The 25,871-nt window shown below is 45.1% G+C and overlaps 1 protein-coding gene across 2 annotated transcripts in view; it reads right to left on the bottom strand.

The window, feature by feature from the left end:
* The window catches only part of rab4b (RAB4B, member RAS oncogene family), an 84,587-nt gene that overhangs the window by 33,852 nt on the left and 24,864 nt on the right, over nt 1–25,871 (bottom strand). For both annotated transcript variants that reach the window (XM_063059942.1, XM_063059941.1), the window contains exons 2-3: nt 5,347–5,427; nt 3,369–3,483 (exon numbers count right to left, since the gene is read on the bottom strand). In XM_063059942.1, the coding sequence (XP_062916012.1) occupies nt 3,369–3,483; nt 5,347–5,427 (196 nt within the window). The remainder of the gene's footprint in view (nt 1–3,368; nt 3,484–5,346; nt 5,428–25,871) is intronic.

Here is a 25,871-nt window from a genome sequence, read left to right on the forward strand (position 1 = left end):
AACTGGCTTGGCAGAGAAAACAGAATAGTGGTGGATGGGTGTTGATCTGGTTGGAGGATTGTGACCAGTGATGGGACCTCTGTTCCTTGTGACACACAGCACTGTGCAGAAGTCTTAGGCACATAAATAGCTAGGGTGCCTAAAACTTTTGTAATTTTATGTATTGCACTGTACTACTGCCACACACAGAAAAAAACATGACATATGTGAGTGATGATAAACCTGATTCTGATCTGGGTCTCTATTGTGGACTGAGAGTGGGAAGGGGGCAGGGAGAGGGGAATCATGGCTAGGAATAGGGGAAGAGAGAGGGCAGGGAGTGAAAAGTACCAGATAGACATCTTGCAATGATCAATAAACCATTGGTTTGGAATCAAATGACCTTGCCTGGTGTCTCAGGGATGGCTGTGTCTGCATCCCGTACCACCACTTTGCCCCTGACACTCTTTCTCTGCCACCTGCCCCACACCCCTCCTGGGGTGCTGCACCTTCGCCATTCTTTTACTCCCAAACTCGCCCTTTGCTCCACGTTGACAAATTCAGTCCTGTGCAAAAGAGTTAGGCACCCTAGCTATATATATGTACCTAAGACTTTTGCACAGTACTGTACATGTGAAAAAAAATTGGTTGAAAATGTAGATAGGCTGAAGAGTAAGCTTGCAGGCAAACACAAATTTTGAGAGAGTTGGAGATAGTGAGGAAGGCTGTCGAAAACTTCAGTGGGATATCGACCAATTGAAAATACAGAGACTAGAACTAGTGGTCATAGGTTAAGGGTGAAAGGTTAGATATTTAAAGGGCACCTGAGTGGGAACTTCAGAGGGTGGAGTTTTTGCAAGTGAACAGAGAACCTTTGCAAACCCATCCTCTGGGGCCTTTGGACCTGAACCACTAGGTTCAGGAGCAGTTATTATCCCTCAGCCATCAAGCTCCTGAACCAGCGTGGATAACTTCACTCTCACCTCAACGCTGAACTGATTTCACAACCTATGAACTCACTTCCACGGACTCTACAACTCATGATCTCAATATTATTTAATGCTTATTTATAATTATTTTGTTTTCTTTATGTATTTGCTCAATCTGTCATCTTTTGCACATTGGTTGCTTGTCTGTCTTTGTTCGTGTGCAGTTTTTCATTGATTCTATTGAGTTTCTTTGCACCTACTGTGAATACGTGGGCACGTGGCCAAGTGGTTAAGGTTTTGGACTAGCTACCTGAAGGTCGTGAGTTCGAGCCCCAGCCAAGGGAACATGTTGTGTCCTTGAGCAAGGCACTTAACCACACATTGCTCTGCGACAACACTGGTGCCAAGCTGTATGGGTCCTAATGCCCTTCCCTTGGACAACATTGGTGTCATGGAGAGGGGAGACTTGCAGCATGGGCAACTGCCGGTCTTCCATACAACCTTGCCCAGGCCTGCGCCCTGGAGAGTGAAGACTTTCCAGGCGCAGATCCATGGTCTCGCAAGACTAACGGATGCCTTCACTGTGAATATAGAACATTACCACACAAGTCAGGCCCTTAGGCCCACAATGTTGTGCTGACTTTTTAAACCTTCTCTAACACGGCCCTCCATTTTTCTATTATCCTAGTGCCTATGCAAGAATTTCTTAAATGTTCCAATGTATCTGTCTCTACCTCTACACACACACGACTCTGTGCTGCAAATTGATCTTTACACCTTCAACAGAAGTTTTCCTGTGTCTAAGCAGTCCAATTTAGCCATTACCAGAGATTTCTTTCTCGGTGTTGTATATGGTGATATATATGTACCTTGATAAAATTTACTTGGCACCTTGTCCACAATAAACATCACAAATGCACAGATTTGAGAGGGAGACCAGAGACCCGAGAGACACTGGAATGGCTGATCCGTCATCTGGCTTGTCCTGATCCTGCAGCTTTCCAACGTTTGAGTTGACTGGATAGGCTGGGACAGTTTTCCCTGGAGTAAAAGAGGCTGATGGATAACCTTATAGATGTTTATGATAAAGTGAACTGCCTTTTTGTCAGGGTAGGGGAGCCTACAACTTGAGTGCAAAGGTGAGAGGGGGTAGATTTAAAGGGGATCTGAGGGGCAACATGTTCCAGAGAGGATGGTGAGTACATGGAACAAGCTGCCAGAGGAAGTGGTGGAGGAGGGTATAATTAGGTTTAAAAGGTTTTTTCCCAGTTACATACATAGGTGCAGACTGTAGGGGTTCCCAAACTGGAGTCCATAGACCCTGTCAATAATGGTAGGGGTCCATGACTTAAAAACTGTTGGGAACCCCTGGCTTAGAGAGATATCAGCCAAATACAAGCATATGGGATTAGCTCAGATATAAAATATTGGTCAGCGTAGAGAAGTTAGATTGAGGTGGATGACTCTATGACTCATTGAGTTTGGCAAATCTCCATCAATCAGCGGCTCTCTGAGGAACAGGGAACCACTGTGTGCTCAGTTCACTTCACTGCGCACAGAATCGTAAACAGGCTTCAAACCCATCTGTCTGGCTGGTGAAGGCACCGAGACAGTCACAGCGACCAGAAAAATCACATTTCTGTAGTCATTTTCTCAACTGGTCATGAAGGTGATCAGAAAATAACATGAAAAAATTACTGAAGCCAAAATAGGGACACAAGAAGACTGACACTTAATGCACTAAGGTTGGAAGGCGGGCAACTGCCGGTTAAAAAGGGTAAAAAAATACAAAGTAAGAGACTGTGGATTCAGGAAAAGTAAAGAGTGCCTAAAAATAATAGGGAAGGTGATCACAAATACGCAGAAGTAAACGTAAGAACAAAGCCATAACAAAGAGCAAATGAAAAAGGTAGATGGTGGGGTGGAGATACATCTCTATCAAAAGAGATGTAAGGTGCTCCTTCCCTCCACTAGCCTGCAGATCACCCTTGGGGAAGGCGTGGCACCTGCTTAACCCCCTCCCCCCTCCGATCAGGGTCACGTGAAGCCATGGGAGCAGGTGGTGGATGGTCATATGAGTAGCTGGTGCAGATCACAAATCCTGGTTATATGACCACTGACGTCAGGCAGCCAATCTCTGAAGGGTATTGATAATGGCTGGAGTCACCTGTCTTGTGAAGACACTGCCCAGAAAAAGGCAATGGCAAACCACTTCTGTAGAAAAATGTGCTAAGACCATCATGGTCATGGAAAGACCACAGTCGCCCATGTTATACGACATGAGACGTAACGAATGAACAAGTGAGATTTATATCTGGAAGCACAGAACACATCACTCACATATGTCATGACATTGTTTCCTTTTGCAGCAGTAGTACAGTGTAATACATAAAATTACTACAGTACTCATATAATAAATTTACCTTGAACTTTGAAACAGATGTATAGTTTTGGGCTCACCTGAAACGCTCTTGCCCTGCTGTGTCCCAGATCTGTAGCTTAACTGTCTTGCCGCCAACATTAACTACTTTTGATCCGAACTCCACTCCGATCGTGTGGTTGGAATCCTGTTTGACTGGACATAGTACATTGAGAGGCTTAAGTACAGCGTTTAACAGTGAAGGAGATAGTCAGAAAACTATTATTCACACCACTGAGCAATTCCACATTGAAGGAGTTTTGGTTTTAGAAAATAACCTGCTCATCTACATGAGAAAATCTGTAGATGCTAGAAATCTAGAGCCACACACACAATGTGCTAGAGGAACTCAGCAGGTCAGGCAGCATCTGTGGAAACGAACAAACAGCATTGGGCAAATAAACCTTTCTTCAGGACTGGAAAGGAAGCGGGAAGATGCCAGAATAAAAAGGTTGGGGAAGGGGAATGAGGATAGCTAGAAACTTGCCCTCCCCCCACTTTTTGTGCAAACCACTGTGGTAAGTTAGTGGTTAGCACGATGCTTAACAGTACGGGCGACCAGGGTTCAATTCTTGCCACTGTCGGGAAGGAGCTTGCACGGTCTCCCCGTGACCGGCTGGGTTCCTCCCACAGTCTGAAGACATACCAGTCGGTAGTTTAAGTGGCGATTGTAAATTTTCTCATGATTAGGCACAGGGTCGATCAGGCTGGGCGGAGTGGCTTGAAGGGCCAGAAGGGCCTATTCTGTGCTCTCTGTCAGTAAATAAAAAAATAAATAAAAAGCTGATCATCCTTTAGATCTTAACAAGATCTCCTGAGTAACAGATTTATGTGAGATTTAAATAGGAACATGTCAGGGAGGGGGCTCTGCAGGGGTGATAGAAAGAACACAGGTGACGTGGCGTTGGAGAGAGAGTGCGACGGGCAGGGGTTGGAAAAGGCACGGTACCAGTAACCCACAAGGGTCGGAGGAAAAAAAATCTAATCAGTTTTCTGCTTCTCCTGCACTCTGCTCAATGATCCATAGTGGAAAGTATACCTAATGGAGCTTATAATAGCCAGTCTCAGTGATAATTGTTTCTCAACAGAATTGCCTCCAGGCAGATGTGAATCGTGAGTTATTGCAGGGAGAAGGAAGGCCAGCGTATTACAGCGTCTCATCCTGCAAACAACAGTTCAAGCAAGAGAAGAGATACGCTGGCCCTGGGTTACAGCATGTGAGTTAGCTCTGTAGGCCTAGGTTGCCAGGAAACTCGCCAAGAGGTTGCATCTTTTGAGCAAAGAGAAGGAAGCCAAGAGAAAACACAGGACAAATTTATAAAGGAAGAAATCTGACAATATTACCACAAACAGGGGCACTCCACGGCACAAGGACAAGGAAAGAGCACAGGCCTCTGCCCAACATACACTCAGTGGCCACTTTATTCGGTACAGCTGTATACCTGCTTGTTAATGCAGATATCTAATTAGCCAATCACGTAGCAGCAACTCCATGGATAAAAGCATGCAGGCGTGGTCAAGAGGCTCAGTTGTTGTTCAGACCAAACATCAGAATGGGGAAGAAATTGTGATCTGACTTTGACCGTGCAACAATTGTTGGTGCTAGGTGGGGTGTTCTAAGTATCCCAGAAGCTGCTAATCTCCTGGGATTTTCATGCACAACAATTTGTAGAGTTTATAGAGGATGGTGTGAAAAATTTAAAAATAAATCATCCAGTGAGCAGCAGTTCGGAGGGCAAAAATGCCTTGTTAATGCGAGGTCAGAGGAGAAAGGCAGGAAGGCAGCGGTAACTCAAATAACCATGTGTTACAACAGTGGTGTGCAGAAGAGCATATAGGAATACACAACACGTTGAACCTTGAACTGGATGGGCTGCAGTAGCTGGGTTCCATTCCTGTACCTAATGAAGTGGCCACTGAGTGTACATCCATACCAAAGTCTTTGCAGTGAATGCAGCTCGAGACTCAGAGCACAGCTGCAGCTGCAAGAAGCGAACTCCATTTAAATGACAGACTTACATTTGTTTTCAATAAACTGATGAAGAAGACATGATTTTCCTGTCCCCGCACTGCCGATAACCAGGAACTTAAACAGGAAATCTATGGGAGGAAGAGAAACAGATTCAACACAGTGAGAGGGGGACTGCCCCCTTGGGAAGCAGGGATGTAACTTAAGCCTTAGGTCAATTCTGAAATCTGCCATATGACATCACCGTTGTGCACTTCCAGGGGGTGACACATTGCGGGAGACAAGTACAAACAATTCAATGTGTTCCCTTCAAGGCTGTTGCATTTCCCTGCTCCTATGCTGCCGAGCAGTACTTTCACATCAGCCTCACGGTTAGCCTCCTCCACCCACACTCTATCTGCCCATCGTCACACACTCCTCCCGATGGTTCCCCTGCCCTCCACACCTGCCTTACTTGGTTCCATACTCCAAATCAGATAGCATCAGGTCTAATATCATTGGCATACGTCGTGAAATTGGTGGTACATCGCAATAAAGAATAATGAGAAAAATGATAAATCTCAAGAACAGTACTGTGCAAAGATCTTAGACTTACACATATAGACAGCTACAGTGCCTAAGACTGCTACACAGTACTGTAGTAATTTTATGTATTTCACTGTACTGTTGCCACAAAAAAGAGTTTCATAACATACGTGAGTGATGATAAACCTGATTCCGATCTGGGTCTCTATTGTGGACGGACAGTGGGAAGGGGGCAGGGAGAGGGGAATCATGGTTGGAAAACGGAGAAGGGAGAGGGGAGGGAGTGGGAAGCATCAGAGAGACATTCTGTAATGATCAATAAACCAATTGTTTAGAATCAAATGACCTTGTCTGGTGTCTCAGGGCTTGGTGTTTCTGCACCTGTGTCACCCCACAACCTGGCTCTCCTTCTCTGCTACCTATCCCAGTGTGTGTGTGTCTCTCTAAATTATATATATAGAGGGAGACCACAGTATGTGTGCTTGCAATACTGTGCACTGGGGCTCCACAAGGGACTGTCTTGTCTCCCTTTCTCTTCACCATTTACACCTCGGTCTTCAACTACTGCACAGAGTCTTGTCATCTTCAGAAGTTTTCGGATGACTCTGCCATAGTTGGATGCATCAGCAAGGGAGATGAGGCTGAGTACAGGGCTACGGTACGAAACTTTGTCACATGGTGTGAGCAGAATTATCTGCAGCTTAATGTGAAAAAGACTAAGGAGCTGGTGGTAGACCTGAGGAGAGCTAAGGTACCGGTGACCCCTGTTTCCATCCAGGGGGTCAGTGTGGACATGGTGGAGGATTACAAATACCTGGGGATACGAATTGACAATAAACTGGACTGGTCAAAGAACACTGAGGCTGTCTACAAGAAGGGACAGAGCCGTCTCTATTTCCTGAGGAAACTGAGGTCCTTTAACATCTGGCGGACGATGCTGAGGATGTTCTACGAGTCCGTGGTGGCCAGTGCTATCATGTTTGCTGTTGTGTGTTGGGGTAGCAGGCTGAGGGTAGCAGACACCAACAGAATCAACAAACTCATTCGTAAGGCCAGTGATGTTGTGGGGATGGAACTGGACTCTCTGACGGTGGTGTCTGATAAGAGGATGCTGTCCAAGTTGCATGCCATCTTGGGCAATGTCTCCCATCCACTACATAATGCACTGGGTGGGCACAGGAGTACATTCAGCCAGAGACTCATTCCACCGAGATGCAGCACTGAGCGTCATAGGAAGTCATTCCTGCCTGTGGCCATCAAACTTTACAACCCCTCCCTTGGAGGGTCAGACACCCTGAGCCAATAGGCTGGTCCTGGACTTATTTTCCATCAGGCATAGTTTGCATTTTGGTGTTTGATTGTTTGTGGTATTTGTATTGCTATATTTACGCTCTACTCTTGGTTGATGCGGCTGTAACAAAACCAAATTTCCCTCGGGATTAATAAAGTATATCTATCTATCTATTTGCTGAGTATGCCCGCAGGAAAAAGAATCTCAGGGTTGTATATGGTGACATATATTTACACTGATAATAAAATTGACTTTGTGCTTTTGATTAGGCTGGGGTTAAATCAGGGTTTGCTGAGAGGTGCAGCTTGAAGGGCTATTCGGTCTCAATAAGTTAATTGATTAAGTAATAGGGTGTGTGACACTCAGATTGCAATCTTCATAGTAATAATAAATCTGATTTGAGCCGGTTTCTTCACCGCCCCCGAGTGAGACACTTGTACAGCTCCTTCCTGCAGCAAGAGCTCAATCGCTCCCTGCCGAGTGTCCCAGCAGGGTGGGTCTGCTCTGGCAGACGTGGCTCCATGCAGCTGTTACACAGAGGCCAGGGCGCTGGCTGCGTCAGCCCTCTGGGCACTCGGAAGCTCGGAGTGCTGCCGGTTGTTTATGGAGCTTCACCCTTCTCCCCGGAGCGGAATGTGAACTAGTACAAGGTGCATAACACACAGCCTGTTGTTCTGTTTAAATGATCCGTGGCTGAAACCATCTCCCTACATCAGTCAGTTGTTGAGTAATCCGGCACCATCAGAACTTGGGTGGTGCAGGACCGGCCAAATTTCACCCTAACACCCTAAGCAACTTAGATCACTTGTAAGATGTTATACGAAGGTTCAATATATTTTCTAATGAATTCAGCGTGCTCGGAGATGTACATTTTATTTTCCAGTTTAATAAGGCATCGGCGAAACACAGTGACGGCTTACTGGCAGCAAACAAAACTGCTAACTACTTTATTAATCACATTTTTTCTCAAACGATCTCTGCAATCAATAGACCGTAACTGCCCTTCAGAGTGGAGCTTTTACATGACATGGCATTCTTGCGGTGTGAAATGAAGTTTCAAAGGTGCAGGACAGCTGCAGCATGGCGTGCATGGGCCGAATTATGGTGTCAGGGCTCAGGCCCGAGAGTGGGGAACAAGCCAATGTTTGGTCATTGCTGGAGCAGACTTGGAGCCGATTCAAAGTGACAGGACCAAGGCAAGGCGAGGCAGGGTCAAGGTAGCGGCGTCTGGGTCCGTGAGGAAGGAATGACACACTGTTTGGTCGATTTAAGTATCAGACCAGATTGGAAAAGGCCAGTGTGTCTGGGCTGGTGGAGAGGGAACGAGCCGGTGTTCAGCTCACTAATCGAGAGGCTCGCTTGTTTCTGTGCTGATCTGAGGCTGTGGCCCTGCAACTAACGGGCTCCTGGATCAGCTGTGACTGGCTTCATGGCTGTGGACTCACTTTCGTGAACTTTAGTTCTGAATGCTATTCGCTTATTTTCATTGTTTACACAATTTGTTTTTTTTTCCCCTACGCATTGGGTGTTTGACTGTTTCTTTTTTTTAAATGGGTTCTATTGGGTTTCTTTGTTTTGTGGCTGCCTGTAAGCAGACGAATCTCAAGGTTGCGTACAGTACACATACTTTTGATAATAAATTTACTTTGAACAGGGACACAGCAAGTTTAAAAGGAGAGTGGCAAACAACGGCCAGGTGAGTTTAAAAGGGGGAAGATTCAAGACTATTCATTGTCACTCTTCAGTAAAGGAGAACAAAATGATCGTCACTTCAGATTTAATGCAGTATAAAAAAAAACACAATAAGGAAAAAGAACCAAAACCACAATAAATATAAAAGCAATCCTATCAAATGCAATGTACAGGTAACTGAGTGGCCGTATATACACAAGTTTAGTTTAAATGCATAGACTAGTGTCTGTACATAAAGTGACACTAAGCACAGGAGCATCTAAACATAAGGGTGACTCTGACAGGAAATGATAAAGTGTCTAAGTGAAGGAATCAGGTTTGGGTGATTTTGAAGGGAGTGCTGAAAAAAAGGGGCCTGATGTTGCAGTACTGGGTCTGTGGAGGTTTGGCACGACACCTAAAACTTGGACAAACTTATATAGACGTGCAATGGAGAGCGTATTGACTGGCTGCATCACAGCCTGGTACGGAATCACCAATGCCTTTGAACAGAAAATCCCACAAATGATAGTGGATTCCACCCAGTACAACACAGGCAAAGCCTTCCCATGAAGTGCTGGTGTAGGAAAGCAGCATCCATCATCAGGGATCCTCACCACCCAGGCCATACTCTTTTTTTCGCTGCTGCCATCGGGACTCGCACCACCAGGTTCAAGAACAATAACTACATCTCTACCATCAGGCTCTTCAATAACTTGCCCCATCGCTGAAATGTTCCCACAGCCAACGACCTCACTTTAAGGACTCTTTATCTCATGTTCTCTTTATTTATTTACATTTGCATTTCACAGTTCGTTGTCTTCTACACTCTGGCTGATCTTTCACTGATCCTATTTTAGCTACTAATCTATGGACCTGCTGAGTATGCAGGCAGGAAAATGATTCTCAGGGTTGTACATGGTGACATAAGTACTTAGATAATAAAATCTAATACCATTTATGAGTGATGTGTGGTTCATTGACCCAAACCACGAAAGCGGAAACTACTCAATGCAGCCAGATGCTGTTCGAGAATCCTGAGTCAGAACTCGAGTCTTCACTCACTAGGAGTTCTTGGATCGAGGCATACACCGTAGCAGTGGTCACTCGAATCGAGTATGAGGGTGGTCTATTGCTGGGTCCTCAGGTGACTCTGTTGGCCAATCTGGGATCCACCTACCCGGGATGTTGGGGTTGATTCCCCTCGTGGAGAATGCCTGTGTGTGGCTTTGTAGAGAGGCTGACGCATGGGCAGCTACCACACGGTCCTTGACAGATCAGGGTCAGGAATCAGTGGCATGGAATGCAAGACGGCTGAGGACCCTTCACAGCTGCACCCTCCTCTGCCTTCGCTGCTGCTGTGATGAGTCATCACCTTCCGCCAGCTCCATCGTTGAAATCTTAACCACAGTGACACTATCACTGGCATTATGACATTAGGGCACACCACCCCTTTGTGCCTTCTCCATCATGGTTCATCTTTTACCTTGGCCTCACTTTGCTTCAAGAAACGTAGGCCTTTCGACTGATTGCTTTAATACCCAAAATCTGTTGGTCTAGAACAGGGGTAGGCAACCTACTGCCCGCGAAGGTATTCTGACCGGCCTGCGAGCAAATATTGGGATACTATGCTTATCCGGCCCGCCAGCGACTTTTCCTTATTCTGAGTGTTCCACGCGACCACACTGATAAACATGCATGGCGTCTTGTTACACTGGCCCCAGATTCTGTTCTGATCCAGAGTGGTATATACGAATGACAGGAAGGCAGACTACCTTATTAATATGTATTATTCTTCGTGCACGCATAGGTTTTCAGATGGGGTCGTTCAAATTTGTAAACAGAAATAGCGTCATTGTGTTTTAACAAGAAATCCACGCTAAATATCCAGATATTTACATGTGCTACGATACTTGTTGAATAACTCACGTTCCGAAATAAAATCAAAGAAAAGAAATTCAAATGGCAATGAATGCAAAACGCAGGAAGGTAGATGCTGAGTGCTGTAAAAGCAGTGAAAATTAAGGAAATACCCGTCAGCTACGAAGTCTCAAAACATATTGCAGAAAAGACGAAGCTTTTTACAAATGGAGAGTTTGTCCAAGAATGTTTACTGGCAGTGGTGGATATTGTTTGTCCAGAAAAGCAATCTTTATTTACATCTATCAGCCTGTCAGCAAGGATAATCACACGGCAAGTTGAAGAAATATCAGCAGATGTTAAAAGTTGTTTAAGGGATGCCTGCAACAAACTGCATTTTTTTCAATTGCGCTCGATGAGAGTATAGACTTGAGAGAGACGGCTCAACTTGCAGTGTTTGCGCGAGGAATGACCTCAACTTCTCAAATTTTTGAAGAGTTTATTCGATTAATTCCTATGAAGGACACTTACTGAAGCAGACATTTTTGAAGCTTTGCTGAAAATGATGTCAGAAGTGAAACTTAATGTGTTGAAGCTAATTGGCATCACAACTGATGGGGCACTAGCAATGGTGGGACAGAAAAACTAAACTTACTAATTGGCACCCTTGGTTAAGCACAAATGATTTACTAGCATGTGTTATTCATTAATTTGAGGCAAAACATAACTAGATGTATTTAAATGGATAATTCCCGTATTTCAAGTTTTTATGGCATTTATCTGGCCCACTGTCCGCTCATTAATATGCAATCCGGCCCACATCCGACCCCGATCTAGAATATACTCAGCAACAGAGTGGGAGCAGGCGGTGGATGGTCGTATGAGCAGCTGGTGCACATCACAAGTCCTGGTGATGCGACCACTGACACCAGGTAGACAATCTCTGAAGAGTATTGATAATGGCTGGGGTCACCCGTCTTGGAAAGACACTGCCCAGGAGAAGCCAATGGCAAACCACTTCTGTAGGAAAATTTGCCAAGAAGAATCATAGTCATTGGAAGACCATGATCGCCCATGTCATAAGATACAGCACATGATGATGAGTCTGTATCACAACTATTTGCTACATGCTAAGAGTCATAAAGCAATAGGGCACAAATTCAGGCACTTCAACCCAATGAGTCCATGCCAACCATTGCGCCTATCCAGTTAGTCCCAATTTCCTGCATTCAGCCCCTATCCCTTTAAGTTACGCCCTTCTACGTACAGTACATATTCAAGTGCTTCTTAAATGATATTATTGTCCCTACCTCAACCGCTTCCTCTGGCAGCTCGTTCCGTACACTCACCACCTACTGCATGAGTAAGCTGCCCCTCAGGTCCCTTTTAAACTTTTCCCCCTCACTTTAAACCTGTGCTCCTAGTACTGGACTCTCCTACCCTAGGGTAAAAGACCATAACCATCCACCACACAATGGCAAACATTTCTCTAAGGTCGCCCAGCTTTCTCATACGTTCCAAGTAAAAAGGCCTCGTCTTTCCGACTTCTCCCTATAACTAGTACCCTCTAGTTATAGTCACCACTGTAAATATTTTGAGCACCCTTTCCAGTTGAACAACATTTTTCCTATTCTTCCAAGAGGGCCACATCCTTTTCATTGGGTTTGGAGACTTGCGTGCCTCAATTGCCTGGGGAGCTATGTTGGCTGGAGTCAGGGCCTTGTGCTTTGGCCTCGTGGTAGGGCCATCTATGCCAAACAGGTCAAAGGGTAGAGCGGTCCACCAGGTTCAGGGGTTCAGCGCAGGACTAACAACCATGATTGCTCAAAAAACAATTGTTACAGAAATAGCAATGAAGAATCTTTCTAGAACTGTGTGCATGACCGTATGGACAGACAGAGACAGAAGATCTTCATTGCTGCCCTAAATGCCAGCAGTTTAACAGGCAGCAAGTCTTTCCTATTACTGGGTGGCAGAAACGGTTCGCAGTGCTCCAAATTCAACCTCACCAATGATGAATACAGCTGCAACATAATTCTCAGCGCCATGACTAATGAAGGTCAGTGTGATAAACTTCTTTGTCCGTCACCTACACGTGAAAGTTTTCCCTTGCATCACACCAGGTCATGTGAAAAAAAAACAGCTAGTGGTTAGAATCTAGAATGAACCACCCCTGGATGCTACGTAGGCATATTTACCCAGAGCAATCTAAAGAGATAAATATTTGGAAGCAAAACACTTTCACGGCTGAGGGGAGAGAGGTCAGGGGAGCTGAACTGCTCCTGCATGGTGTTGAATATCCCCTCTCCCTCTCTCACACACACAAGCACTTACTGGAATCATTATATTTCCTCTTCTGCACATCATCTCATATTCAAACAAAAAGGTTATTAACAGTAAGATGCGTTCAATACCCCAACTACTACCGATCAAACCCACTTCACCAGCTGTGAGGGGTGCTCTGGGACATCACAGTCTTCAAAGAAATTCAAGTAGATTTCAACATTCAATGTAAATTTATTATCAAACTACATACATATCACCATATACTATCTTGAGATTCATTTTCTTGCAGGCACTTATAGGTAAATAAAGAAATATAATAGAAATTATGAACATCCATACATTTTGGGATATATGGGGTGTCCGGGGGGGGGGGGGAGAGGAGGCATCTCTGGTGAAGGGGGTTGTCGTGTCCATTCTGGGGCAGATCACTCACCTTTGGTCCCCAGCGGACACTCAGCTCCCACCTGTGGCAGTGACCTCACCTTAGCAGCCAGCTTCAATCAGAGGGCTAAACCAGGTGAGGGTAGCCGTCGGCCTCGTACCCTGGTGAGATACCGTCATGCCTGCCCAAGCAGGCAAAGTCAGTTCTGGCAGCTGAGATCTACAGTGAGATCCAAAGGCTAGGAAGGCGGTACTGCAATGCACTGTGGAGAGTGAAGGGGGAGCCAAGGTCGTGGCCATCCACTGCAACCAAGGAAGACCCGAGTTTGAGACGCTTGTTCATACCACTGGACTTCGACTCCTGAGGTCGAGAGAGTGAAACTGCCTCAGTGCAACAGCTTTTCCACTTTAAAAACTCTCCCGCACAGGTTTCCAGTCATCGTCGGACAACCGCCACACATAGCAAAGACCGACAAACATCCAGTGTGCAAAAGAGGCCAAATTGTGCCAATAACAAATTTCAGAAAAAGAAATTATATTGAGAAAATGATTGTAGAGTCCTTGAACGTGAGTCAACAGGATGTGGAGTCAGTTTAGTGTTGAGTTCAGTGGAGTTACCCACTCTGGTTCAGGAGCCTGATGTTTTTTTAAAAATATCTCAATAGCTTCATTAAGGATCGCTGAGCTGGGTGATAGCGAAAGCTCAAACAGATGAGAGTTACAACAGTGAGAACAAGAAAGAGAACTACTAACATTAGTAGCATGAAACAGCACGCTGCAGAGAGGCAAGGAGATACCCTGGCCAGACTTGAAACACAAGCTGTATTCAAACAGAGGCATGCAGTTTATTCCCTACAACTGGTGTGAAAAGGTAGAGGAAGCAGCACAGTCACTCTCAGTCCAGGTGATTTTTGCTGGTGGGACTGAGACAAGGAGTATCTAACTCCAGATGAATCCTCAAGTGACAAGTGGGTTTGCTCTGGACTGTCACCTCACAAAACACTGCAACCAACTGCACATCTGGAGATTGTCCATCAGAAAACAAGAGGATCACAACCTTGTACAAACACACGCAGAAGGCTGGAGGAACTCAGCAGGTCAGGAAGCATCTATGGTAAAGAGTACAGTCGATGTTTTGGCCCAGGACTCTTCATCAGGACCTGAAGAAGGGTCTCGGCCTGAAACGTCAACTGTACTTGTTTCCATAGATGTTGCCTGACCTGCTGAGTTTCTCCAGCATTCTGTGTGTGTTGCTTGGATTCCAGTATCTGCAGATTTTCTCGTTTGTGATTGGACCTCCACACAGGGTTTGGAGGCTTGTGTGCCTCAATGACCTGGGAGCTACGTTGGTTGGGATCAGGGCCTTGTGCTTTGGCTCCTGGTAGGGACACCCATGCCAAACAGGTCAAGGGATAGAGGCCATACTAATAGTGGTCCACTGTTCCTCCAGGTTCGGGAGATCATCTCAGGGCGAACAACACTGACTGGTCAAGAAACAACTGTTATGGAAATGGCAGTGAAGAATCCTTCTACATAGACAGAGATGGAGGATCTTCATTGCTGCCCGAAACATCAGCAGTGTAATGGTAGCATGTAATTACCAGAAAATACCAGGAGCCAACCAGACTATGCCTCCAGCAAATGATGGGTGAAAACAAGTTACAGAATTGAAGCAAAGTATTACTTCACCTCTTCTCTTAGCATGCATATTTAGAAGAAATTCTGCTTTATAAGTAATACTTAATGGCACAGATGCTTCATATAATGGAGTCTTTATGAAGCAAAATAAATGTGATCAAAGGATCAGTGAAAGGACTGAGCCATGTGGCTGTCTGTTCCCAAACACACTAAACAGAATGAAACTTCAAAGCAGATATGTGCACATTCTGCAGTGTTGCATAGTCCTCCCTCACCAACCTCAATTTCGCTAATGACATGTCACTCCCCTGACATTTCGCAGACTTTAGCAGAGCTTCATAAATTAATAACTGCACCACTTAGCATACATTATTCCATGTTAATTGGGGCATTCAGGTAAACCCCACATTACTGGTTTGAGTGGGTGTTGTACTGGGCTCGTCGGCAAGGCTGTGGAGCAGGATCAGGTATATAGAAACTGTCTTTGGACTGGGTCTGGATTGTCCAGAATCAAGCCTTTTAATTTTATTCCAGACCAGTTCATGCACGCTTTTGATAATTATTGCTTATTTATTATTATTTAATTACTTTTTTAAAAATCGGCATAGTCTGTCTTTAGCACACTGGTTGAACGCCCAAGTCACTGAGGTTGCTCATTGATTCTGTTATGACTATTATTCTGTTATGGATTTATTGAGTATGCCCACAAGAAAATGAATCTCAGGGTTGTATACGGTGACATACACAGCACTGTGGAAATGTCTGAGCACATAGGCAGGGCACCTAAGTCATTTACACAATGTTGTATTTCTCGATGTGGCAGGACCAAAGGCTGTTAGGAACGGTGAGGGTGGAGTGCCACGGGAGGGGTGTGGGACAGGTGGCAGGAGTACCGGGACAGTATTAAGCGGAGGGGGTACAAATACACTCAGACCTGAGACACAAGGCATGGTCACACGATTCCAAACAGTTGGTTTATTGATAATTACCGGATGTCTCTCTGGTACTTCCCACTCCCTCCCCTTTCCCTTCCCACTCTCAGTCCACAATAGAGACCCAGATCAGTAAATCAGGGTTATCATCATTCACATGTCATGAAATTTGTTTTTTTTTGCGGCAGCAGTACAGCACAATACATAAAATTACTACAGAGCTGTGCAAAAGTCTTAGGCACTCTAGCTATACATACACTATATATATTTGAACTTTGAGAAAATTTCTACTCTCTCTTTCTATTACAGACTGTTAACCTCACCAACAGAATGGTTCATGTAAAGGGCATTCCACGGTCAATAAATGTCAGCGACTCTCACGCCCTGGGAATTAATTCAAAAGGAACTGGGACAAGATAATAATTAACCTGGATTCTTCAACAACTTTTGACTAGTGATTTGAGTCTCCATGGATTAACATTGTCGAAATCTATTTGGTGGAGAATCAGAATTGGGTTTTAGTATCACCAGTACAGGTCGTAAAATTTGTTGTCTTTGCGGCAGCAATACAACGCAATACATAATAAGAGAAAAACTGAATTACAGTAAATGCATATTTATTAAATAGTTGAATTAAGTAGTGAAAAATTGAAATAAAAAAGTAGTTATATAGGATTTATGGATTCAATGTCCCTTCAGAAATCAGATGGCAGAGGGGAGGAAGCCCTTCCTGAAGCATTGAGTTCAGGCTCCTGTACCTCCTTCCTGACAGTAGCAATGAGAAGAAGGCATGTCCTGGGTGATGGGGGTCCTTTATGATGGATGCTACCTTTCTGAGGCACTGCTCCTTGAAGATGTCCTGGATACTATGGAGACTAGTGCCCATGATGGAGCTGACTAAGTTTACAACTTTCTGCAGCTTACTTTGATCTTGTGCAATAGCCCCCCGCCCCCATACCAGACAATTAGAATGCTCTCCATGGTACAACCCCAAAGGGATGTCAAAACCTCACCGGGGGGACCAGGTGACTAAGAACCCCTTCTCATAATTTGAACTCAATTACTCTTCCCCGTCCAACATTCGGAGCCAATGGGGAGTTCTGCCTCTGTTGAGGTAGCAGCTCAACAGCATTCTGAACACAAGCAATTTCTAATTTAGCCACCAGCAATGTACATGGTGATACTATTGACAGACTAACTCATGTGCATTTGGCTAATACTCCGTTTTGGGTTGGGGACTTTTCTGACGTTTTAATAAAGCTTTCGGGCAGCCGCAGTAGCATGGTGATTACTGCATCGCTTTACAGCGCCACTTGTACAATACAGGGACTTTGTAGGGTCTGCAGGACCTGAGTTATAAGGAAAGATTGAACAGCTTAGGACGTGGTTCCTTAGAACGTAGAAGACTGAGGGGAGATTTGATAGAGGTTTACAAAATTATGAGGGGTATAGACAGGGTAAACACAAGCAGGGTTTTCCCACTGAGGTTGAGTGGGACCACAACCAGAGGTCATGGGTTAAGGGTGAAAGGTGAAAAGTTTAAAGGGAACATGAGGGGAATCTTCCTCACTCAGAGGGCAGTGAGAGTGTGGAACAACCCCAAGTGGTGCACGTGAACTTGATTTCAACGTTTAAGAGAAGTTGGGATAGGTACATGGATAGCAGGGGTACAGAAGGCTACAGTCCCAGTACAGGTCGATGGAAGTACGCAGTTTAAATGTTGTGGCATGGACTGAAATGCCTGTTTCTGTGCCGTACTTTTCTATGACTCTACCACTATGATTACTGAGTGGGGATCAATTTCCCTGCTTCTCTGTGACTGCGCGAGTTTCCTCTGGATTCTCCACTCTCCTCCCACATTCCATTGAATGATGGGCCAAGTGCAGGCTGCCCCGTCACATCCCGAGACTGTATTTGTTGTTGACGCAGAAAGATGTGCTTCACTGTGTTTTTTGAGAGATACAATGCCAAACAGTTTCTTCTGGCCCTACAAGCCACACCGCTCAGCAACCCACCTACTTAACACTAGCCTAATCACAGGGCAACTTCAAATGACCAATTAACCTATTAACTATAGGAAGGATGTGGAAACCACAGAGAGGGTGCAGAGGAGATTTACACAGATGTTGCCTGGATTGGGGAGCATGCCTTATGAGAATAGGTTTAGAAAACTCGGCCTTTTCTCCTTGGAGCAACGGAGGATGAGTGGTGACTTGATAGAGGTGTACAAGATAATGACAGGATCCTGTGGATAGTCAGAGGCTTTTCCCCAGGGCTGAAATGGCTAGCACGAGAGGGCACAGTTTTAAGATGCTTGGAAGTAGGTACAGAGGAGATGTCAGGGGTAAGTTTTTTTTACGCAAAGAGTGGTGAGTGCGTGGAATGGGCTGCCGGCGGCGGTGGTGGAGGTGGAAACGATAGGGTCTTTTAGGAGACTCCTGGATGGCTACATGGAGCTTAGAAAAATAGAGGGCTATGGGTAAGCCTAGGTAGTTCTAAGGTAGGGACGTTCGGCACATCTTTGTGGGCTGAAGGGCCTGTATTGTGCTGTATGTTTTCTATGTTTCTATGTTTCCAACTGCGATGTCTTTGCAATATGGGAGAAAATTGGAGCACCCACTCACAGTAAGGACGTACAGACTTCTTGCGGATGACATTGTAATTGAACTCTGAAATTGCCCCAAGCTGTAATAGCGTCACACTAACCACTACTCTACCATGGCACCTGATAGTTACCGTGAACACTGTGTTTTGATGTACTGTAAGTCCATAAGATATAGGAGCGGAATTAGGCTATTTGGCCCATCGAGTCTGTTCTGCCATTTCATCACGGCTGATCCAATTTTCCCTCTCAGCCCCAATCTCCTGCCTTCTCTCCGTATCCCTTAATGCCTTGACCAATCAAGAATCTATCAACCTCTGCCTTAAACATACATAATGACTTGGCCTCCACAGCTGCCTGTGGCAACGAATTCGACAGATTCACCACTCTCTGGCTAAAGAAATTCCTCATCTCTTTTCTAAAGGGACGCCCCTCTATTCTCAGGCTGTGTCCTCTGGTTTTAGACTCTCTCACCACAGGAAACATACCCACTCTATCAAGGCCTTTCACCATTCGATAGGTTTCAATTAGGTCACCCCTCATTCTTCTGAATTCTAGTGAATACAGGCCCAGAGCTATCAAACGCTCTTCACATGACAAGACATTCAATCCTCCTTTGAACCCTCTCCAGTTTCAGCACACCCTAATGGGCCCAAAACTGCTCACAATGCTCCAAGCAAGGCCTCTCCAGCACTTTATAAAGTTTCAACATTACATCCTTGCTTTTATATTGTAGTCCTCTTGAAATGCATTTGCCTTCCTTACCACAGACTCAACACTCAAATTAACCTTTAGGGAATGCTGCATAAGGACTCCCAAGTCCCTTTGTGCCTCTGCTTTTTTGTATTTTCTCTCCATTTAACGAATAGTCAAACCTTTCATTTCTTCTACCAAAATGCATGACCATACAGTTCCCAACACTGTATTCTATCTGCCATTTCTTTGCCCATCCTCCTAATCCAAGTCCTTCTGTAGCCTATTTCCTCAAAACTACCTGCTGCTCCACCTATCTTCATATCGTTTGCAAACTTTGCAACAAAGCCTTCAATTCCATCATCCAAATCACTGACATATAGTGTAAAAAGAATTGGTCCCATCACAGGCTCCTGTGGAACACCACTAGTCACAGGCAGGCAGGCAGAAAAAGCGCCCTTCGTGCCTTCTCTCTGTCTTCTGCCAGTCAGCCACCGCTTTTCCACGCTAGAAACTTCCCTGTAATACCACAGGCTCGTCGCTTGTTAAGTAGCCTCATGTGTGGCCACTTGTCAAAGGCCTTCTGAAAATCCCAGTACACAACTTCAACCGATTCTCCTTGTCTATCCTGCTTGTTATTTGTTCAATGAATTCCAACAGATTCGTCGGGCAAGATTTTCTCTTGAGGAAACTATGCTGACTATGGCCTATTTTATCACGTGCCTCCAAGTACCCTGAGACCTCATCCTTAATTAACTCCAACATCTTCCCAACCACTGAGGTCAGACTAACTGGCCTATAGTTTCCTTTCTTCTGCCTCTCTCCCTTCTTAAAAAGTGGAGTGACATTTGCAATTATCCAGTCTTCTGGAACCATTCCAGCATCTAGTGATTCTTGAAAGATCATTACTAACGCCTCCATAATCTCTTCAGCCACCTCTTTCAGAACCCTGGGGTGTACACCATCTGCTCTAAGTGACTTAGTTATCTTCAGACATTTCAGTTTCCCAAGAACCTTATCTCTAGTTATAGTAAGTTCATAACCCCTGAATTCTGGAACTTCCACCATACTGCTAGTGTCTTCCAGAGTGAAGAACATGTGACAAATAAAGCTAATCTTTTACCTTTATCTTTAAAGTTGTTAATTAACCAATTGCTGATTTGGACCAGAATTTGTTACAAGCAACAAAAAAATGTCATAAGGAATGCAAGCCAAGAAGTAATTAATTTTCTTTCTCTTATTTCCAAGTTTTCAAATTCCCTCAGCCTTTTCTCACCACAATGAATCTTCTTCTACAAAACTGGTTTCCCTCTGCAAGCGAACAACTGTAGACACCTTAATTTGCAGAAGATAAGAGAATTCAAATGTGCATGTGATTAACACCAAATGTTTGCTGTTGTAGTGTTAAATATTAGCCAGAGTGTTGGCCCCTAGTTTGCATGAAGAGACCATATCAAATACCATTTAACCACAAGGAGCACAAAAGTTTTTGTTAAAAACTAAAACTTTTGACTTTGACTGTTGTCTCCATGTCCATCTTGGGTGACCTGCCTTGGGTTCAACACATAGATACAATCATGTGAGAGTGCCACTCCTTCGACTGTCTTACAAGCTTAAGGACACCATACACCATAGCATGACACCATACTTTTAACAAGCTTCTACATATGCATTGTTGAAAATATCCTGATTGGTTACAGGAATGCAAGAGGCTGCAGAGAGTAGGGAACACAGCCCAGTCCATCACAGGCAAAGCCATCTCCACCACTTGCACCATCAGCGGAAGATGATATCTGTCAAGGATCCCCACCACCTGGGTCATGCCCTCTTCCCACTGCTACCAGCAGGTAGGAGGTTCATTCATTAGGTGCTGTGTAGCGTGACATGGGCCATTGTGGTTTTTCAATGACCATGATTGTTCTTGGCAAAGTTTTCTACCCCCACCCCAGCCATTATCGACACTCCTCAGAGATTGTCTGCCTGGCGTCTGTGGTCGCATAACCAGGACTTGAGATCTGCACCGGCTGCTCCACCACCTGCCCCTGTGGCTTCACGTGATCCTGATCAAGGGCAAAGCAGGTGCTACACCTTGCCCAAGGGTGTCCTGCAGAATAGTGGAGGGAAGGAGCTCCTTACATCTCCTTCGGCAGAGGCGCATCTCCATCCCGCCACCCTAAGTTGGAGGTTCAGAAGCTTGAAGTCCCACATCAACAGGTTCAGGAACACTTTCCTACAACCATCAGGTTCTTAAACTGACGTGCCCAACTCCAATCCTACCTTACACTGGAGACCATCTCTTGTACTACAGTGGACTTCTCACTGATTGTTTTTTCTCTCTGCACAAATGTCTTGATTTTGCAGACATTTCCCCCCTTTTCACTGTCATGTATAATTTATTTTCGGTGTGTTTTCTGTGATGCTGCTATGAGTTACTCTTTGTACCGACCTGTACCTGCACAGTTGACAATAAATTCAAACTGACTAACATGTTACCAGGCTCTATCAGTGTAACTTAGGTCTAACTTCCCCAGGCCTTTTTGCATGTCAAAGAAACATAAAGCACAGCAAAAGGCCCTTCGACCCATCTAGTCCGTGCTGACCCACTCCCAATGACCGGTGCCATAGCCCTCCATATCCCTACCATCCACCTACCTATCCAAACTTTTCTTAAAGGTTGAAGAAAACTTCAACCTTGCTTGCATGCACCACTTGTGCTGGCAGCTCGTTTCACACTTTCAGAACCTTCTGAGTGAAGAGTTTTTGTCTTTCACACTTTTCATCTTTCATACTTAACTCATGACCTCTGGCTGTAGTCCCACGCAACCTCAGTGGAAAAAGCCTGCTTGCATTTACCCTGTCTATACCCCTCATAATTTTGTACACATCTATCAACTATCCCCTCAAATTTCTACGTTCCAAGAAATAAAATCCTAACCCATGTGTATGTTGGACTTCTATTTTAGATTATGAGAACACTCAGTTCTCTTTTATTGTCATTTAGAAATGCATACGTGCATTAAGAAATGATACAATGTCTCTCCGGCGTGATATCACTGAAAACAAGACAGACCAAAGACTAACACTGACAAAACCACATAATTATACCATATAGTTACAGCAGTGCAAAGCAATACCATAATTTGATGAAGAACAGTCCATGGGCACAGTAAAAAAAAGTCTCAAAGTCCCCAAGTCGATCGAATCCCGAGTCCCCGATAGCGGCGGCAAAAGGGAGAAACTCCCTGCCATAAACCTCCAGGCACCATCAACTTGCCGATGCCTTGGAAGCAGCCGACCACAGCGGACCCTGAGTCCATCCGTCTGAAAACTCCGAGCTTCCGAGCAACCTCTCCGATACAGCCTCCCGAGCGCCATCCTCTGCCGAGCACCTTTGACCTCTCCCGGGCCGCTGAAACACGCAAAGCCGAGGATTTCGAGGCCTTCAGCTCCAGAGATTCCGGTTACCACACAGTAGCAGCGGTAGCAAAGCAGACATTTCAGAAGTTTTCCAGCTGTTCCACTATGCACTCACGTCTGCCTCCATCAAATCAGAATTGTGCACGGTCCCCTACTTGACAGATAACCGCTATTCATCACCGGAGAGGCTGTGCGCGCTGTCGTCGCGCCACCATCTTCTCCCGAATTTTCTCCCCCCCAGACCCAGATCAACATCCTGGTTCAGATTCACACTCACTTTGACCTAATGATTGATATAACCGTTGTTGATTGTCGCCTTACACTGCTCTGCATTCCGATTCCTCTTCCAACTCAACTTTTCTGCCTGTCGCTCTAAACAAAGGTTGGCAGGGTGGAGATACATTTCTACCAAAGGTGTAAGGCGCTGCTTCCCTCTGCTAGCCTGCAGGTCACCCTTGGGCAGGTGTATCAGGGTCATGTGAAACCATGATGGTGGGTGGTCGTACAAGGAGCTGATGCATATCACAAGTCCTAGTTATGCGACCACTGACGCCAGGCAGACAATCTCTGAAGAGTACTGATAATGGCTGGGGTCACCCGTCTTGTAAAGATACTGCCCAGAAGGCAGCAATAGCAGACCACTCCTGTAGAAAAGTTTGCCAAGAACAATCATGGTCATGGAAAGACCATGATCGCCCATCCCATACCACACAGACGCCAGATAACGTTCAAACTGTAAGCAAAAGAATTGACTGAGGCCACATCCAGCCTGAGCATGGGGGGGGGGTGGGGAGTGGGGGGTGGTGGGAGACACAATTCGCGATTACAGCGGAGGATGCTTTTACATTGTTTTCCCTTCAGGATCAGAATTAATATCACTGACAAATGTTGTGAAATTTGTTGTTCTGCAGCAGCAGCACAGTGCCAAAGATAAAAATACAATAAATTACAGTAAGAAATATACATCTACAAAATTAAATAAGTAATGCAAGAGAGAGCAAAAAGTAGTGTTCATGGGTCGGTTCATCGTGCATTCAGAAATCTGACAGCGGTGGAGATTAAGCTATTCCTAAAACTTTGACTGTATGTCTTCAGGCTGCTCTACCTCCTCCTCAGTGGTACCAATGAGAAGATGGCATGTCCTGGATGATGGGGAGTCCTTAGTGATGGATGCTGCCATTTCGAGGCATCATCTTTTGAAGACAGAAATATAACAATCTACAGTGCATTACAGGCCCTTCAGCCCACAATGTTGTGCTGACCATGTAACCTCCTCTAGAAAATGCCTAGAATTTCCTCAGCACATAGCCCTCTATGTTTCTAAGGTCCATGTACCTATCTAAGAGTCTCTTAAAAGACCCTATTGTATCCACCTCTACCACTGCTGCTGACAGTGCAGTCCAAGCACCCAGCCCTCTCTGTGTGATGCCCTGGATACTACGGAGGCTAGTGCCCACAGTGGAGCTGACTGAGTTTACATCTCTCTGCTGCTTACTTCAAAGCTGTGCAATGCCCCCCTCCCCAACCCAGACAGCGATGCAACCAGTTAGAATGCTCTCCACAGTACATCTGTAGAGGCTCACCAGTCCTCTACACTGTTTTTGGTGTATTGTTGGTTTGGATGATTTAATAATGAATTGTATCAAAGCCAAATCTCCGTGCTGCCTGCACCCCTTGTACTTTGCAATGCAGGCATTACCTGTGAACCCTGGCTAACTTCATGCTCCCTCATCCTGCAGAGCAGTAGCAGACCGGCAAAGGAGTTAGCAGGTGGCTGGTGAGCACTGGGGATTGTTGACAGTTGTGGGTGGGAGCAATAGTGAGTTGCCAGCAATCAATTTGCAGGATTTTCTAGGTCAGGCAACAAAGAACAGATCAGGAACCAGTCCCAACTCAACCCTGGCTCAGCTGAATGGAAATCAGCTGATTCCCACTCGTGATAATCACAGTGATGGGCCAAGAAACCGAAGTGAGATGGGGGCCCAACATATTGATGCAGCTAGAAAGACGGCATGACAGAGGCTATATCTCAACAGATGTACCGTGGAAAGCATTCTAACTGGCTGCATCCCCGCCCAGTATGGGGGTGGGGGAGGGATCGGAATAAACTTCGAGGTTAGTCAGCTCCATCAGCCACACCAGCCTCCGTGGTATCCAGGATATCTTCACGGAGCGATGCCTCAAAAAGGTGACATCTATTATTAAGGGCCCCCATCACCCAGGATATGCCCTGTTTTCATCAGGGAGGAGGTACAGGAGCCCAAAGGCACACTCTCAACGATTCAGGCATAACTTCTTCCCCTCTGCCAACGGATTTCTGGATGGGCATTGAACCCATGAACACTACCTCACTACTTTTTAAAAAATTTTTATTTTTGAACTACTTATTTAATTCAACTATTTAATATATATATGTATATATTTACTGTAACTCAGTTTTTTCTATTAACATATATTGCATTGTACTGCTGCTGCAAGGACAAATTTCATGACATATGCCAGTAGTATTAAACCTGATTCTGAACATGGCACGTGATGAAAGTACCAGGACTATGAAATAACTTCTGAGTTGTAAAGAAAAACTCAAATATGTTTGCCACTGACCTCTGGGGAAGTAAATCTGCCAGGAGGAAGCACAGCTACCTGCAGGAACTATTGGGACAAATGACCTTCTTTGTGATAAATGATCCCTGGAAGTCTTTACAGCGAATACAGCCTCCTTCTCCCCCACCTTCTTTCTTTCCCCTTTCGTTTCCAGTCCTGATGAAGGGCCTCAGCCCAAAACAGCAACCGTTAATTGATTTCCATAGATGCTGCCTGACCTGCTGAGATCCTCCAGGGTTTTGTGTGTGTTGCCTGTACTACACTGATGTTTAATTTCAAGTGGCATAGCAACCAGTTATGCAAGTATCTAGGATTAAGCAATAAATATATTTCTGCCAGCATCCTGAACATGTGAAATAAAATCGCAAACACACCCACCAGTACAAAGTTCGAGTTTTTATACTCAGACCCAGAATCAGGTTAGAATCACTCACAACACACATCAAATTTGCTGGTGAACGCAGCAGGCCAGGCAGCGTCTCTAGGAAGAGGTACACTCGACGTCGACTGTACCTCTTCCTAGAGATGCTGCCTGGCCTGCTGCGTTCACCAGCAACTTTGATGTGTGTTGCTTGAATTTCCAGCATCTGCAGAATTCCTCGTGTTTACGTTAGTGTCACTTGCAAACGTTGTGAAACTTGTTAACTTTGCGGCAGCAGTACAATACACAATAAT

Source organism: Mobula hypostoma, chromosome 10 (assembly GCF_963921235.1).
Source record: "Mobula hypostoma chromosome 10, sMobHyp1.1, whole genome shotgun sequence".
Lineage (NCBI taxonomy): Eukaryota > Metazoa > Chordata > Chondrichthyes > Myliobatiformes > Myliobatidae > Mobula > Mobula hypostoma.